This window comes from Echinops telfairi, unplaced genomic scaffold, assembly GCF_000313985.2.
Source record: "Echinops telfairi isolate 266 unplaced genomic scaffold, ASM31398v2 ScPeMD7_2;HRSCAF=8, whole genome shotgun sequence".
Taxonomy (NCBI): domain Eukaryota; kingdom Metazoa; phylum Chordata; class Mammalia; order Afrosoricida; family Tenrecidae; genus Echinops; species Echinops telfairi.
The window spans coordinates 68613136-68630298 of record NW_022103898.1 but is presented as its reverse complement, the minus strand read 5'-3'; the positions used below and the strand labels follow the sequence as shown (position 1 = coordinate 68630298).

Genomic DNA, 17163 nt, shown 5'->3' with positions numbered 1-17163 from the left:
CCAGCAGCATGAGCAGCGGCTACAGCAGCCTGGAGGAGGACGCGGAGGACTTCTTCTTCACCGCCAGGACCTCCTTCTTCAGGAGGGCGCCCCAGGGCAAGCCCCGCGCCGGCCAGCAAGTGAGTGGCGCTCGTCAAGTGACCCCGTGGCTCCCGGGGTCCCGCCGTCTCCACGTGGCTCCGCCGGGGCGAGCGGGGAGACACTCGCCGGCTAGGAGGAGGCCTCCCCAAGTAGCTTCTGCCCGCTGGGACGGGGACGCGTTTGTGCGCGTGCATTTGGGTGCTTGCCTGCGGCTCCCCGGGCCCGGGCCGGAGGAGAAAGCGTCAGATGGCCGCTGCGGCTCCGCCTCGGGGCTGCCGGTGGCCGCCGCCCTCCCGGCGGAGCCTGTGCGCCGGGCTGAGCGCGGGGAGCAGTTCCGAGAGGCAGTTTGCGACCCTGGGCCGCTCGCGCCGTTTGCCTTGCGCGCGGGGAACGCCCTTTGCGATCCCCCTGGGTGAAGTTGAACTCTAACTCCCCCCACCCCCCACCCCCACACACAGTTGATCTTATCAGTGGCAGTGACCCTCCATATGGCTGGGGCCCGGGGAAGGGGCCGACGGTGATAGCTGGGTGGCCGCAGTGACCTGGCCGCCCCCAGCTTCGTGGTCCTGCCCCTTGAGGGGCCCGACGCCGTGGGCGCTCTTATATTTCGTTTGCGGAGTCCGGGCTGCGGCGTGTTCTGTGGAGTCAGGTTTGTAGGTGTGCCTAGAATGGTTTGCAAACAAGTTCTGGTGCCAGGTAAATGGCAGGGCGCGCTCGCTAAGCTTTCCGCGGTTTCTTCCATTTTTGGAGGAAGCGTGTCTTGGGAAGCACGACTTGAGAAAAGATGGGAAGGGGCCGGTCTCGCTGACCGTGACCGTGTTTTTTCAGAGAGGCCTTCCCCAAACGGAGCACTTCGGCAGCACTCCCCAGCCAGTCTGGCGCTTGACCCCATCCGTGCCCTCCCGGCCCTGGGAGCCGCAGCAGGGAGCCCTGCCAGCCCAGCCTAGCTCACATCAGATTAGAGAAGGCTGGGATGGAACAAATTCGTTGCTTTTCAAAAATAGCAGGCGTGCACCAAACGTTTCTAACAGACTTAGTTCTGGAAGACGAGGAGAGAAATCGTGCAGGGGCCCGGATGATGGGTTTCCGCGGATGGGGAGGTAGTAATCTATGAGCGTTTCCTTGCCAGACCTTTTAAGTTTATTTAACTGCATTCTGAGCTCAGATTTCGCTTTAGGATTCGGAAGTTCTAGTTTTTTCAACCTCTTAAGTTCCAAACCAGAAGGATGGGGTGAAGGGCCAGAGTGAATTGTCAAGTGCGCTCACTCTTGTAACAGCAGCTAATCCAACATGACGTTCTGCTGTGGTCGTTTCTCTGCCTTTATTGTTACAGCCTCACTCTGTCACTTTGAGTGATGTCTTATTCTGATGGCATGAGGTGGCCTTGAAGTTTGGAAGTCAGAAACCACCACCACCCCGCTTCCCCACCTCAGACCCCAGTAGGCGGTAGAATTGGGTTGCCTGCTCACTGGTTCCTTCTACCCTTTTCCTGCTGTTTTCCTGCCCACATTAGGCTGCTGTTACCATATGTCAGAGAGGAATGGTAATAGCGTGAAGCTGATTTCTAGAAGTGCCTAGTGATTGCCAGAAGACGTGCAGCTTCCCAGGGCCAGTGGCCAGGTGTGAATCTTTGGAGTATTCTTCAGTGCTTTAAGATGCCCACAAGAGTGCCCTTAAGTTACCTGTGACATTCATGTAGCACATGTATTATGTGCATTCGCGCACTATTATTCATCTAGCATTTAGAACTCATCTACGTTAACAAGTATTTTCGAGCGTTCTGAAAATCAAATAGAAGTACATGTACCTCAAAGCTCTGTTGCCCTTTGCTTCCCCCTCTTTCGTTTTTATTTAAAGAAAAAAAACAAAACCTTTTGTTTTACTTCCCTTTTAAACTTACCACTTTCAAAGTGCATAGATGCCGGATTTGGCAGGTGAAACAGGGTTCTCGATTTTGCACCTTAACTGGGAATTTTGGTTTCTTAGAAGTGACTGAGTCTGTAAAATTCCTTATAAGATTTGTGAGTTCAAACATAAATACAAAACAAGTCACCTAAAAAAAATTTCTTCATTGCGATGCTGGTGAAAGTTTTTAGATCAAATCATGTTTCCATTCAACAATTCATACCCAGTTTGTTTCATGGCACGGAGTGAGTGTACTTGTCACAAGGTAACAGCACTCTTCCCACCTCCTCCCTGCCTTTCCTGGTTCCATTCCTGCAGCAGTGTTTCCCAAAGTGAGTGGTGCTGCTCTTGCTGGGGCCGCTGGGTCTGGGTGGGGGTGGTGGTGGCAGACTGCTTAAACAGATATTGTGGTAGTTGTATAGTCATTTTCCATTTGAGGATTCAGAGTGAAGGGGTAGAGGTTAGTCTGTCAATTGGATCACAGCCAATGAGGCCTCTATGTGGGTGTGGCTTTCTCCTGAGAATCCTGGGAACTTCTGTATTCCTTCTTGGAGAAGGAGACACTGTCTCTCTCAGCTCACTTTCTTGGGGACATTGCCGCTGGCAAGACACGAGGAAATGTGCTAGTGCCCTGAGCTTGGAGCAGCCACATAGACCTACCCTGAGGCAACCAGACCTCTGAAGCTGGAGAATCCATGGAGAGACCCCTGCCAGCACTGAGATGCTTACGACACCACTGGTTTCACAGACTTTCTACCCACTGCATTCGGCCTCATTGGTGTCATTGCATGTGTTTCTTGAGTCTGAAGAGGACTTTCTAGATTGGTATCAGACATAGGGGCTAATATCAGACTTATGGGCTTGGACTGGACTGGGTTGGGATACTTAATGTACAGTTGCTCTTGTATATAAGCCTTTTTCTTATACACATACTAGTCTCTCTGAATTTGTTTCTCTAGTCTACCTGGACTAACACAGATATCTATACTTTATCTTGGATTGTGGGCTATGATACAAGGTTTTTAATTGGCAAGAGGGCACCGAGTAATTTTTTTTTTCTGAAGAAGAGCAAATAGGTCAAATAAGTTTAGGAACCTGTGATGTAGAGCATTTATTTCTCCTAAGGTTAAGGTTAGGTAAGGTTAGGTAAAGGAAGCCATGATGGTATAGTGGTTATGCCTACGTTGGGCTGCTAACTGCAATATCAGCAGTTCAAAACCATTAGCTGCTTCTCCGAAGAAAGATGTGCTTCCTGCTTTTGCTACAGCCTCAGAAGCCCACAGGGGCAGTTCTACCTTGTCCTGTAAGGTCGCTATGAATCAGCATCAACTCTACGGCAGTGGGTGGTAGAAGGTTAGGTAAGTATTTTATTATGCTGTTGATGGTGAGAGAAAGATAAGCATGTGTGACTTACTATCTTTTCTCTAGTGAGATGGAGAGAATTGTCATAGGCGCTGCTATTGGTAATGTTAGGTGCTGTGCTCTGACTCATACCAACCTATGTACAGCAGAAGGAACACTGTCAAGTCCTGCACCATCTCTACAATGGTTAGGTTGGGGCCTGTTGCAGCCACTGTTGTCAGTTCATCTCTTTGAGGGCTGTCCACTTTTTTTGTTCCACTTTACCAAGCATATGCCCTTTTTCAGAGTCTAGTCTCTACCGATCAGAAGTCCAAAGTATATGAGACAAAGTCTCACCATCCTTGTTCTTCAGTGGTTTGTTTAGTGGTGGTGGTGGTAGGGGTGCGCTGTACCACCGGGGAGAAAAGCTATGAAAATGTGATATTTTTAGGGAATTCTTGAAACTCCAGAGAGGGCAAGCTGTTTGTGGTAAATGCAGGCTGGGGAGACAGGTTGAGGGCATGAGAAACTTCTCTCTTCTCTTGCCAGGCGAAGAAACGCATCACAACTTCTGTCTGTCTCCAACAACAACAATAATAAAATCATCCTTTAGATGGTACAGAAGTAAAGAAAATATCCTTTTCTTTCGTATTTTGGTCTTTTGAAAAATAAAAAAGAAAGAAAACAGTTAAAAGCCCTTCAAGGGCTATATCGTGAATGGATACATAGCCTTTGTTTAGCAGTTTGAATGCCACGTTTGTCAGCTGTATCCTGAGGGCCTGGGTCTGTAGCTAAAGCACTGGTGTTGCTCCTTGGAACTTAGTGAATGAATTCCTGCTTTCCTGGCTTGCTAATAATTGGCTCTTTATTGTTTTAAAAAAATCATAAGGTTCTTCCAATTATCCTTAGTAGCACTAACCTAATGAAAGGTGAGGTACTTACCTGCCAAAAAAGGCCCACACTTAAGGTGACGGTTAAAACTTCAGACTTCAGATTCAAACACTATCTTAAAAATGGTTTGAAAATAATTTAAGACATCCATTTTCTTTTTGAAACAATTACAGAAACGTCTGTAATTGCAGAGAATCACAGGTAAGAGTTCAGTACCTCATAATGACTTGCATATTATGATTCTTCTAGTAAAAGCAAACTACAGATAACTGAGGACATACATGGCAGCAGTCGAGAATTATTCATGTAATCTGCTGGAGCATGTCTGGTCCCACAGCTTTTCTTCCTGTGCCTCTGGTGGTTACTGAGAATAAAGACGTGAGACAACAATTTTGATATAAAGCACAATAGGTGAGAAGTTTGAAGTAATTGTGTGAATCATGCACTGGGTTTGTTTTATTTTATTTTATTGAGGAAATGTTTAGTAAGGCAAGCCTGTGAGAGTCCGTGTAATGGGCCTCCAGCTTTGTCCTTGGGGTTTTCTCTTTATCATAGATATTTTTTATGCCTATCTGGTTCTGTGTCTTACTGTTGGGATCAATAGCCGTGAGTTGTACTGTTTTACTCAGTATTTCCATTAGAAGCTTTGGGTGCTGGTCACTGGGGGCAAATATTCACGAAGGATTGACTTCTAATCCTTATGTTACTGGATTCAGTCTTCTGTTACTCATTTTAGGGTGATTTGGGTTGCTGGAGGGTCGCTCTGAGCAGAAGGGTTTGGTTATTACTCTTGTTTTTTAAAGATAATTTGCACATCTCTTCTTTTTGCACAGTACTGATTCTTTGGGACTTTGTGTGAGTACTGAGAACTCACAGAGTCGTATTCCATCAACTGAATTCCAAAAGGAGATGGGTCCCTGATCTTCTGTACCCTCACATCTGAACAATATACGCTTTAACCCAGTTCCTCCTCCTGGATAACTTGCAAGATTTGGGATTATTTGGAAAGCACTGACACAAAACATTTATGAAAAGAAAGGCTAAAAATATCCAATAATGTGGTTATTCTTTTTAGACTTCCTTTGGCAGTCAGTGCATGTCATACTGTAAACATTCTTTTTCTGGAAGAAAAAAAAATGAAACTGACCAAATGCTTTTTGGTGTGGCTGAGTTGGTAATGAAGCATCAGTCTTTGCCCTCCCCAGCTCTCTCCTTCCACCCTCCCCCATTAGTTGCTGTCTTTTGATAAAGCCCCCAGTTTGAGCTCACATTTTGAGTTCCCTCCTATTTTGGCCTCAGGCCATTGTAGTTAGGCAGTCCTTCAGAGAGGGTGGTGAAATGACAAAATGAGGGCCCTGTGAGTATGATGTTGTCAGGTGCCATCAAGTAGTCTCTGACCCGTGGCCACCCTGTGCACAACAGAAGGAAATACTGCATGGTCCTGTGCCAGCTTCGCAATTGTCCCTATGGCCGAGCCCATCCAGGTGGTCACTGCCAATCCATCTCGTCCAGGGCCTTCCTCTTTGTTGACTCTCCAAACATGGTGAGTATGGTAGTTGGGTTCAGAGTTCCAGTTTTTCAGTTGGCAATGGGTGCTTTCCAAAGTTACTAGATTTACACAAGGGCTTCTAAAAGTTCAAGGAAAATGGAATTGAAAGATAATGTATATTTTTCATTAACATTTTGAAACCCCCTCATAACTTGTTCAATGTAAGCTGCTTATTTTGTTGTCTCATTGAAAAGCAGTGTGTGTGTGTGTGTGTGTGTGTGTGTGTACACGTACAGTACCTACTAAACCCCTAAAGTAAGCCCACTGTCACCGAGTTTATTCAAACTCATAATGTCCCCGTATAGGGTTTCCAAGAGTATAAATCTTTATGGGAGCAGACAGCCTCACCTTTCCCTTAAGGTGCAGCTGCTGGGTTTGAACCACTCACCTGCTTTTAGCAGCCTAGTGCCCAATGCACAGCACCACCAAAGGCATCTGCATTGCCTGCTAGGAACTTTTCAAACTTTACCTGTCTTAGAAGGCTAGCATACTGTTCAATTTCTGATGCAACAACTTTTAGAACAGCAGTTCTCAACCTGTCGGTCGCGACCCCTCTGGGGGTCGAATGACACTTTCTCAGAGGTCACCCAATTCATTACAGTTGTAAAATTACAGTTATGAAGTAGCAATGAAAATAATTTTATGGTTGGGGTCACCACAACATGAATTGTGTTAAAGGGTCGTGGTATTAGGAAGGTTGAGAACCACTGCTTTAGAGAGTAGAATGTAACTAGGGCTCTAGTCACCTAATCCCTCCTGGGGCCAAGTGATTCACCATTCTGCACCTTGTCGGGGAACTGCCTCCTTCTGGTCCCCCTCATATGCCAACGAGTCTCACCTTTTCAGAATCATCTTCCAGACCCTTCCATCTCAAGTAGTCAGTCTCTACCCTCCTAAAGCTTTCTGCTCTTGCTCTTCATAACAGTAATCACAGCTTACAATAGTATTTCGTGTAATGTATGTCTTTCTCAGGAGACATGAACAGAGACTGGTTGAGCTCATTGTACTCACTGCTGTTTACCCAACACAACAGAGAGCAATGTCCAGCGCATAGTAGCCACTCAGTGACGTTTGTTGAATGAATAGGTCTGCTTCTTTTGGGAAAATCCCAATATCTTGTGCTGTTTGTTTCTGTTACATATAAGTATACACATTTTTCTCTCCCCCCAACCAAACCTTAAACCTTCACAATAACTTACACTCAGTGAACATTAAAAAATGAGTGATAGTGTTGATATGCTATGACTAACAAGGCGGAGACATTGTGTGATTGTGACCCCCAGGACCCCCTAGGACGGTGTGAAAGTGTCCCACAGTGTTTCTAAGACTGCGACTCTTCACAGAAGCAGGTTACCTCCTCTTCCTTCCATGGAGCAGTAGGAACTGTGTGACCTGGTGGGTTAGAAATGTTACCTTTGGATTAGCAAGTAGATAGGTGTAATTCACTCCCTGCCTATCATTCATTCCAGGAACCTTGGTGGTGTAATGGATTATGCATTGAGCTACTAACAGCAAGATCCGTAGTTCAGAACTACTAGCCAATCCGGGGGAGAAAGATGAGGCTTTCTACTCCAGTAAAGATTTAGCCTTAGAAACTCACAGGAGCAGGTCTGTGCTCTCCTATCGGGTCCCCGTGAGTGGAAATCGATTCGGTGGCAGTGAACTTTCATTTCTTTCTTCATTCCTATTTACTCATTAATTCAACAATTGATTGAGTGCTGGCTACTCAGAGGTGCCTTGGAAGACAAGCCTAGTGATCTTCTGAAAGGTCTCGCACACAGCCTTGACCGCTTTTTGAAAATTTAGAGCTGATGATCTGCTCTGTAACCTTCCTCCAAGTCTCAATCAAAAGCTTAAAAAGAAAAAAAGAAGCAAACTAACTCGATGGAGCAGTTCGGCCCTGGAGGGTCGCCATGAGTTGGAATGACTTGAGGGGCGCTCATCAGAACAGCAGCAGCCACTTGCTGCCGACACGGAGGATTCAGCAGTGAACGAAACAGTCTTCAACCTTGTTAGTAATACCCCCCTCCCCCCAGTAAAGTTTGCCAAGTGGACAGAGGAGAGCATAATTTTCCTTTGAAAAACTTGCTTCCTTCGTGTATTTGAAGGAAATGTCTACTTGGTTACGGCTTTTCGGGAACACATATAGTGTGTAAAGTGTGGAAAAGCTACCTACATCTATTTAGACCAAAACATTGACTAAGAAGTGCTTCCCCATAAAACAGTGGGTCACAACCTGTGGGTCACAACCCTTTGGGGTGTTGAACGACCCTTTCACAGGGGCTGCTCGATTATAACAGCAGCAAAATTACAGTTATGAAGTAGCAACGAAAATAATTTTATGGCTGGGGGGGGGGTCACCACCACATGAGGAACTGTATTAAAGGGTCGCAGCATTGGGAAGGTTGAGAACCACTGCTCTAGAGCCACACTGTACAATATACTAGTAACTAGCCAACTGTGGCTACTGAGCATTGAAGTGTGGCTGGTGGGACTATCAAGATGCTGCGCGTGTGAAGTGCATACTCTATCTTGGGCACAGTGCTGGCCGGTAAGCTTTAGACTCCCAACTGCAAGATTTGCAATTCAAATCCACCAACTGCTTCTTGGAGAAGGATGAGGCTCTCTGCATCCAGCAAGATGTATAGCCTTGGAAACGCTTTGTAGGGTTGCTGTGAGTCAGAATTGATGTGGTGGCAGTGGGTTTAGTTTTGGGGGGTATGGGACAAAAAAGAGTAAAGTACCTTATCCGCTGCTGTCAAGTCAATTCTGACTCAGTGACCCCACGTAGGGTTTCCGAGGCTGTAAATCTCCAGGAGCAGGCTGCCTCATCTTGCCCCCACAGAGTGCTTGGCCCAGTGTTTCATCCAGCTGTGCCGCCAGGATGCCTCAAATCTCTCATCATATTTTACTTCACATACAGAAATGACAATATATGGTACACATTGGGGTAAATAACATTGTCAGATTTATTTTTTAGAAATTATTTATTTCCCTATTACTGAAAAAATGTAAAACAGAATATATGCCGATCTGACAATTTCTATGTGTACAGTTTAGTGAACAGTGATCCCATTCAAGTGGTACCATCACTCTCATGCTCTTTTTGACATAGTCCCTCCCTCATGATAAGCTCTCGTCCCCCTATGCTTCTCTTGTTGCTCTTGTCAGTTCAATTTCATGGAGAGTCCTTTAAAAGAGCATAATGTTCTCACCTACCTGTTTTTTTTTAATAATTAAAATTGTTTTCACCTGCTGTTAACGTGGCTGTTGGAAAATTAAAAATTACGTAACTGGAAGTTTCAAATTTTCCTAGTCAAAAGGGACGGGAAGGTAATGGAATGAGGCTCACCCAGGACTGTTGGTAAAGCAGGGCTGGGAGCCCTCACCAGGGTTATAGATTGGTTATAGATTGGTAAGCAGCCCCGCACGTTGGGGTGATTTCCATCCTAAAGGGAAATCACCCCTCACCGTTGTCCTATCCTTAGTTACAGGGATCAGCATTTTGGGGTTGTGAAACTTTTGTGTGGGGAACTTTCCACTTTTTATCTTCACATGCCAGCTGATAGGCTGAAAACTGCCCTGATGGCATTCAAACGGTACCTCCTGCCCTCCACTTAGAGAGATAATAGGGCTCATTATTTCATAGCCTATGAAAACAATAAGTTAATACACGTTTTATGGACTGTAATTGCTGACTGCTGCTCCATGCTTCAGTCAGCTAGAACCATTTACTAATTATGTATTGCAGCACTTTGGGGCCTTTTTTCCAGATGTGAGACAGATGGAGATAATTAGAGGAGGGGTAGGAGAAGGATAGATTTGGGAAGGGGTGACTAGAAGGGAGCCAATCTTGATTTAAGAACGATAGAATGTAATCAGCGAGTTTACGTGAAATCGATGCAGTTTGCATAAAGTGTATTTTTGTGTAGGTGAGTGCTGTTTTCTCCATTGAGTCCCACAGTTTATTGAGTATTGATGGTATCCTGAAAGCTCCTAGGTGCTAGGGATTTGTGGTGAAGAAAACAGAGGTGAAACTTGCCCTTGTGGCTCCTGTGTAGGTCTGTATTGGGCCTCTCTCACCGTGCAAGGTCTTAGTTCAAAAGCCGGCTCCAGCTTCGCCATGTAGCCTGTAGAAGAATCATCACTTTCTCATCAGCAGGCCATTATTTACCGGGAAGATTTTAAGCTTTGGGTTTTGTGGATTGCTAAAGTAGTATTTTCTTCCATTTTTAACCAGTAAGATCAGTGCCATGAAACATAATATGAGGAAGTTTGGGAAAAATAATTTTACTATTCTGTTTACTATTGTCGTGTACTGGTTTATGTGCTGGGCTGCTAATCAAGAGATTAACAGTTCGAAACCCACACTGCCACCAGGGCTCCTTTGTAAAGAAAGCAAAACTCCCAACTGGACCAGTGGGCACCGTCATGATAGATGGAGCAAAGATGGAAGTTGCCCTGGAGGTCATTTTACTTGGATCCACAATTATGCTCATGAACGCAGCAATCAGGAAAGCTAATGACGTATTACTTCAAGCAGATCTGCCGGACAAGCCCGATTTGAAATGTTAAAGAGCCAGAAGAACAAACAAATCTGTCGCGGGAAAAGTACAGCCATCATGAACGCTCCTTCGAAGCGAGGGTGTCCAGGCTTGTCCAACGCACGTTAGACGCGTTACCCAGGGACCAGACCCTGGAAACGACCCATCCTGCTTGGTAGAGGGTCGGTGAGTACAGGGAAGACTCCTAACAAGAGGCACTGCCAGAGTGGTGGCCACCGTGGACTTGGACATAACAACCCCTCGAGGGTGGCGTAGGATGGGACCGTGTTTCCTTCTGTTCTGCGGAACTAGGGTTGCTATGCGCTGGGTCTGACCAGGGCACCTAACAGCAGCTTACCAATCTGAATCTGTGCCATCTAAACCTTGAGCCGTGGGGTGTTGCTACATGACCGCCGTACTCATTTTGACCTCTCCGGAGTATTGTATTGCGTAGGCATACTTTTGTTTTCCCATTATTGGAAAATGTGGAATTTTCTAATTTTGCTATTACAAATAGCATCGCTGTAAATATTTGAACACGAAGCCTTTTCCATTGTGGATTAATGTGGGGGATGGAATGTTGCTGAGTATGAGGCTGTAACTAACGGCACTGGTGGCACTGCCCCATTTTAACATTAGTTTCATGGTACTCTGCCTCATCGGAACGTAGTCATTAAAACAGAAAGACATGAACAACCGCGCTGTGTTGTCCTTTACTTTTCTGTAGTTCGCAGCGTTTCCCTACACTGCTGTGTGGTGCTTCCTCTTTGTGTGGCTGGTGCTCCTGGCCTTTAGCCATGTGCCTCTTAGGTAATGCTCTTGAGCAGCAGGCTCCTAGAGGGCCCTGAACAGTGAGTGGGGCAGATGGTTCCTCCTTTTTGTGGTCAGCTGAGCGTCAGGTTATTTTTTGACTTACTGTTTGATCTAAAGGGGCATTACGTATTATCCTGGTATTTTGGAATACTTTAGAATGTGTTTCAGGCTGACATCACTGAAACCCTGTAGCAAAATACTTGTTAGTCCTCTCATTACGACATAGGAAAGGCATTGCTAAGACCGCACCACCATCCTGTGAACAAGCTGTGCAGAAAACTGCCTGGAGGAGTCGGATGATGTGTCTTTACTAGACATGTTTAAAAAAAGAGAGGGGGAGGTGACTGGAGGTTCCTGTTTATCTTTGATTTTTTTCTCTCCTGAGTTTAGTTTTTAATCACCCCAGTAGACTTCAGAGGAATCTTAAGTAAACTTAAAAATAGACTAAATCAAACCAAACCCAAACCCACGCTCGTCAAGTAGACTCCGGCTCATAGTGACCCTAGAACAGAGTAGCACTGTTGCAAAGGATTTCCAAAACGCTAAGTCTTTACAGCAGCGGCTCTCAACCTGTGGGGCTGGGGTCGAACGGCCCTTTCACAGGGTCACCCGATTCATAACAGTAGCAAAAATGACAGTGATGAAGATACAACGAAAATAATTAGATGGTTGGTGGTCACCACAACAAGAGGAACTGTATGAAAGGGTGGTGACATGAGGAAGGTTGAGAGCCACTGCTCTACAGGAACAGACAGCCTCGCTTTTCTTGCGTGGAACTGCCAGTGGGTTGCCGCAATGGGTCTTGCTTAACCTGCTGTGCCGCCAAGGCTTCTTAAAAAATAAAGTAGGTGGTGAAAAACAGCTGCTTGAACAAACTACCCCAAACCCCATCCTCCAAAGAGTATCTTTGTGCTGTTTCCTTAGAAACTTAACAGTTGGAAAATGGCAGCTAGAGTTAAACGGGCATCGCATTTAGCCATGTTGGCATCTCTGTTACAAATTATTGCTTAACCTTATACCTGATTTCTAGCTTATCAATTTATTTCTCCTCATGGTTTTTATCAAGTGAATCTTTTAGAAAGATGTGAAGAGTTAACTTCTGTTTGGGTAATAAATCTTGTAAAATCCCTCCCAGATCCCCATATTTTTTTTGAGAGCCCAGTCAAGTGTGCAAATGAAAACTTCCTACAGATGCTTGAATTAAGGAATCGTTTTTCTTGATATTTTGCTTATGAAGTCATGGAATGTGTGTATAATTCCTCAAACTGCAAATTAAGCTAACAAACAAACAAAATATGAAACTAGACAGTGACCCAGCTAAGTACAGTTGTCTTACAGAGGAGGAAAAGTGCCAATACAGAAGTGAAGTTCAGCATTCTGTGAGTCAACCGAGCAAACCATTTTCTAGGTTTCGACCTTGAGCAGATCCAGGTTTAATGGCCTGGTAGAGGTGTAATAAGGGAGGGTAAGTCTAAATGTATCGCTACTAGGTTTCTAGTTCATACAGGCACAGGTTTATTCCAAACTGAATGAGTTTAAACTGTCTCTCCCGTCAGTAGATGGCTGCAGACAAGTTCTCGGAGTAAAATACTTCTCTGAGTCTAGCTAAGGTGTCTTCAAGAAAAACAAAATCCGTGCGTGGCCAGTTAACTTCAAGGCCGAGAGGTCAGCTCAGAAGGTCGTGGCGACTGTTGTTTTGGATTCCAGAGGGGTTGTCCTGATGGACTTTCTCAAAGGATTCGGAAAACCAAAACTGCATCCATGAGGAAAAGGGCAGGAAAGTTGTGCCAAGGCCTGGGCCCCTTCGTTGCAGTGCATCTGCTCATTCTACAAGCTAGCCGGGGTTGTCCTAGAAAGAGTTCTGTGGGAAATTTCACCCCATCCACCCTACAGCCCTGATCTCATCCCCTTCAGACGCCTTTTGGTTCTCCAAACTCTAAAGAGCCCCCCTGGGGTCCCTGGAGGATGTAAAAACTGTTGTTTTGACCCGGCTGCAAATTGAAGAGAGCTGAGGTCTTCCAGGATTAAAGAGATGGAACACCACTTTCAGAGGTGTGTGGACCAGGGTGGAGGATATGTCGATAAATAATCGCTTCACATTTTGTTTTGTTTTTTGTGTTTAATTAGAGGTTCTGTTGTGTAGCTGGCTTTAAGAAGCAGTCATATGACTCTTGTCATTTTAGGCTGGTTTCTGTTTGATTAAACAGGCTTAGGACTTGCTTTTTCTTAAAAGTTTCTCTCTTTTAAAAAAAATCATTTTATTGGGGGCTCTTATAGCTCTTATCAATCCATACATTCATTGTGTCATGCACATTTGTACATATTTTGCCATCATCTTTTTCAAAACATTTTCTTTCCACTTGAGCTCTTGGCATCAGCTCCTCGTTTTTTTCCTATCCCCCCACCCTCATGAACCCTTGATAAAATAGAAATTATTATTATTTTCATATCTTATACTATCCACTGTCTCCCTTCACCCATGTTTCTGTTGTTCATCACCCTGGGTGGGGGGTGGGGAGGGTTAGACGTCGATCATTGCATTCGGTTCCCCCTTTCAACCCCCACGTTCCCCTTACCCTCATCTTACCAGTTTCACTTTAGGGGAAGTCCTGGCCTTTAGGGTCTTTCTGAAATTGGAAGGTGGCTTTCTGCTTTGGTAATGACTCGCTGTGGTCGCTTGCTGCTGCTGCTGAGGCTGGGCTTGACGCTGCACTGCTGGTAGACGCTGCTGTGGGAGCTTTGTCTGGATGGTTCCAGGAGCGGAATCCGTCCTGAGTCGTCCTGAGTCGCTGGGTCATGTAGGGCAAGAGAGAGTTACTTTTCAAATGGAACCCTAGCTGTAACAGCAGGACAACAATTTACAATCCACACCAGTGGAGGTACATCTCTGTTGTGTTACAGCATAAAAAATATCACATGGGTCAGAATATTTTGAGGTAAGCCAGCAGTTCTCAGCCTGTGGGTGGTGACCCCTTTGGGGGTCAAATGACCCTTTCATAGGGGTCGCCCGATTCATAACGGTAGCAAAATTACAATTATGAAGTAGCAACGAAAATCATTGTGTGGTTGGGGGTCACTATAACATGAGTAACTCTGTTAAAGTGTTGCGGCATTAGGAAGGTTGAGTACCACTGGTCTACATGGTCTTGATTGATTGCAAGCAGCTTTGTAAAGTACACTTTTCAAAAATAAATCGAAAGCGTCGTTTTCCTCATCTGTCAAGTATCTGCATGCCTGGCTTGTAACAAACAAAGGCTTAGCAGTTGCCTTTAAGAGATTCCACTATAGGGTGTTAACAAACCCAGGGACAAGGGGGCAACAAGCATCCAAAATCCATGGCGAGGAGGGTGTAGGAGGCCTGGTAGGGCTTGATCAAGGGCAATGTAACCGAGAGGAATTACTGAAAACTAAATGAAGGCTGAGCATGATAGTGGGACAAAAGGAAATAGAGAAAAGAACTAGGAGGCAAAGGGCAGTTATAGAGGTCTAAGTACAGGCATGTACATATGTAAATATATATATATGACAATGGGGAAGTAGATCTTTGTGCATATATTTATAGGTTTAGTATTAAAGTAGCAGATGGACATTGGGCCTCTACTCAAGTACTCCCTCAATGCAAGAACACTTTATTCTATTAAACTGGCATTCCATGATGCTCACTTCCCAACATGATTGCTGAAGACAAAGTGGTTGCATAAGCAAAAGTGGTGAAGAAAGCTGATGGTGCCCAGCTATCAAAAGATATAGCATCTAGGGTCTTAAAGGCTTGAAGGTAAACAAGTGGCCATCTAGCTGAGAAGCAACAAAGCCCACATGGAAGAAGCACACCAGTCTGTGTGATAACAAGGTGTCAATAGGATCAGGTATCAGGCATCAAAGAACAAAAAATCGTATCATTGTGAATGAGGGGGAGTGTGGAGTGGGGAACCAAAGCCCATCTTTAGGCAACTGGACCTCCCCTTAACAGAAGGGTCTTGGGGAGGAGATGAGCCAGTCAGGGTGCAGTGTAGCAACGATGAAACATAACTTTCCTCTAGTTCTTAAATGCTGCCTCTTGCCCCCGTCCCACTATCATGATCCCATTTCTACCTTACAAATCCAGCTAGACCAGAGGATGTACACTGGTACAGATAAGAACTGGAAACACAGGGAATCCAGGATAGATAAACCCCTCAAGATCAGTAATGAGAGTAACAATACCAGGAGGCTAAGGGGAAGGTGGGGTAGAAAGCGGGAACCTATCACAAGGATCTATATATAACCCCCTCCCTGGGGGACAGACAACAGAAAAGTGGGTGAAGGGAGATGTTGAACACTGTAACACATAACAAGATAATAGTTTATAAATTATTAAGGGTCCATGAGGGAGTGGGGGCCCGGAGGGAGTGGAAAAATTAGCTGATACTAAGGGCTCAAGTAGGAAGAAAGTTTTGAGTGAAGATGACAACATGTACAAATGAGCTTGACACAATGGATGTATGTATAGATTGTGATAAGAGTTATACAAACCCCCAATAAAATGATTTTAAAAAGAAAAAAAAAGATTGCACTATAGCTGATCGTGGCCCTCTGTGCATTGGAGGAACCTGTAGACAGCATGGAGAACTGACAGTGGTTGAAGAACATCATGCTTGGTAAAGTAAAGGGGCAGGGAACAAAGGAAGACCTTGGATGTAATTGATTGACACAGTGGCTACAACAATGGCCTCAATCTTAGCACTGATTGTGAAGAGGGTCAGGACCAGGCGGTGCTGTGTTCTGTTGTTCGTAGGGTCGCTAAGGATACGAACCACCCTCACAGCACCTAACAACAATAACGAACCAGAAGGCCTTGCATGGGGAAAATGGTTCAGTTTGGCTGTTAATGAAGGCTGGAGGTTCAAGGCTTCCCCCATGAGGAACCTCAGAAGAAAGGGCTGGTGATCATCCTCTGAGGAATTGGCCTTTGAGTCAGGGTGCACACAGGCATCTGGTTTGGTGTTGGTAATCATTCTGCCAAAGAGTGAAAGATGGTAGGAAATGAGCTGTAACTCTTTGAAGGATTTGTTGACCCAAATGAACTGGGAGTCTCGGTAGAAGTGATTAGGACAGCAGTTCTCAACCTGTGGGTTGCGACCCCTGTGGGGGTCAAGTGACCCTTTCACAGGGGTCACCCGATTCATAACAGTAGCAAAATGACAGCTATGTAGTAACAATGAAAATACTTTTATGGTTGGGGGTCACCACAATATGAGAAACTACCTTAAAGGGTCACGGCATTAGGAAGTTTGAGATCCACTGGATTAGGAAGACTTCCGTTATTCAGAGGCTTAGCTTTTTTTTTTTTTTTAAATGCTTGCCACATCACTGTGCCTTCTTTGTTTTAGTAAAGTTTCCTCCTGACCCAGCCTGAGGCCACCTGTCACAAACAAGCCTTGCTCCCTTTTGCTTCGGAGTTCTCCATCCCTGCTGAAAGATGAGCAAGCCCTAGAAGTGTGATTCTTTTGCTCCAGAGCTCAATGTGTAGAACAAGGGGGCCAGGAAGGGGTGCAATAAAAGGGAGAAGATGCCAAGGTACCCAGGAAGAAATAAGATGTTTGGGAACTGATTATGGAAGCAATTCTGCTTGACCAGCTTGAACGATGCAGTGATGTGGCATTTGGGTTAATTCCCAAGTAAGAATAAGTTGAAAGACCAAACAAACATAGATCCAGGAATGGGTTTGGGGCTCACTAAGTCCCAGCACCAATTTAACAATTAGTTCTTACATTATGGCTCTGCTCGATACTCGCCTCCAGGAAGGCGACAGGTGCAGGAGACAGGTGCTATATAAAAGGTGGTGAAGAAATTAGATGGTGTCCGCCTATCAGATAAGATAGAATCTGGGCTCTGAAGACAAAGCGGGTGAATAAGCAAATGTGGTGAAGAAAGCTGATGGTGCCCGGCTATCAAAAGAGATAGCGTCTGGGGTCTTAAAAGCTTGAAGGTAAACAAGCGGCCATCTAGCTCAGAAGCAACAAAGCCCACATGGAACAACATATCAACCTGTGTGATCAC

General features: G+C 45.2%; 1 protein-coding gene across 1 annotated transcript in view; it reads left to right on the top strand.

Moving 5' to 3' along the window:
* The first annotated feature begins 8 nt into the window (after positions 1-8).
* Positions 9-17163, top strand: part of RASSF3 (Ras association domain family member 3) — an 88247-nt gene continuing 71092 nt past the window's right edge. Inside the window, exon 1 of the mRNA XM_004700480.2 lies at positions 9-119. Coding sequence (XP_004700537.1) covers positions 9-119 — 111 coding nt within the window. The remainder of the gene's footprint in view (positions 120-17163) is intronic.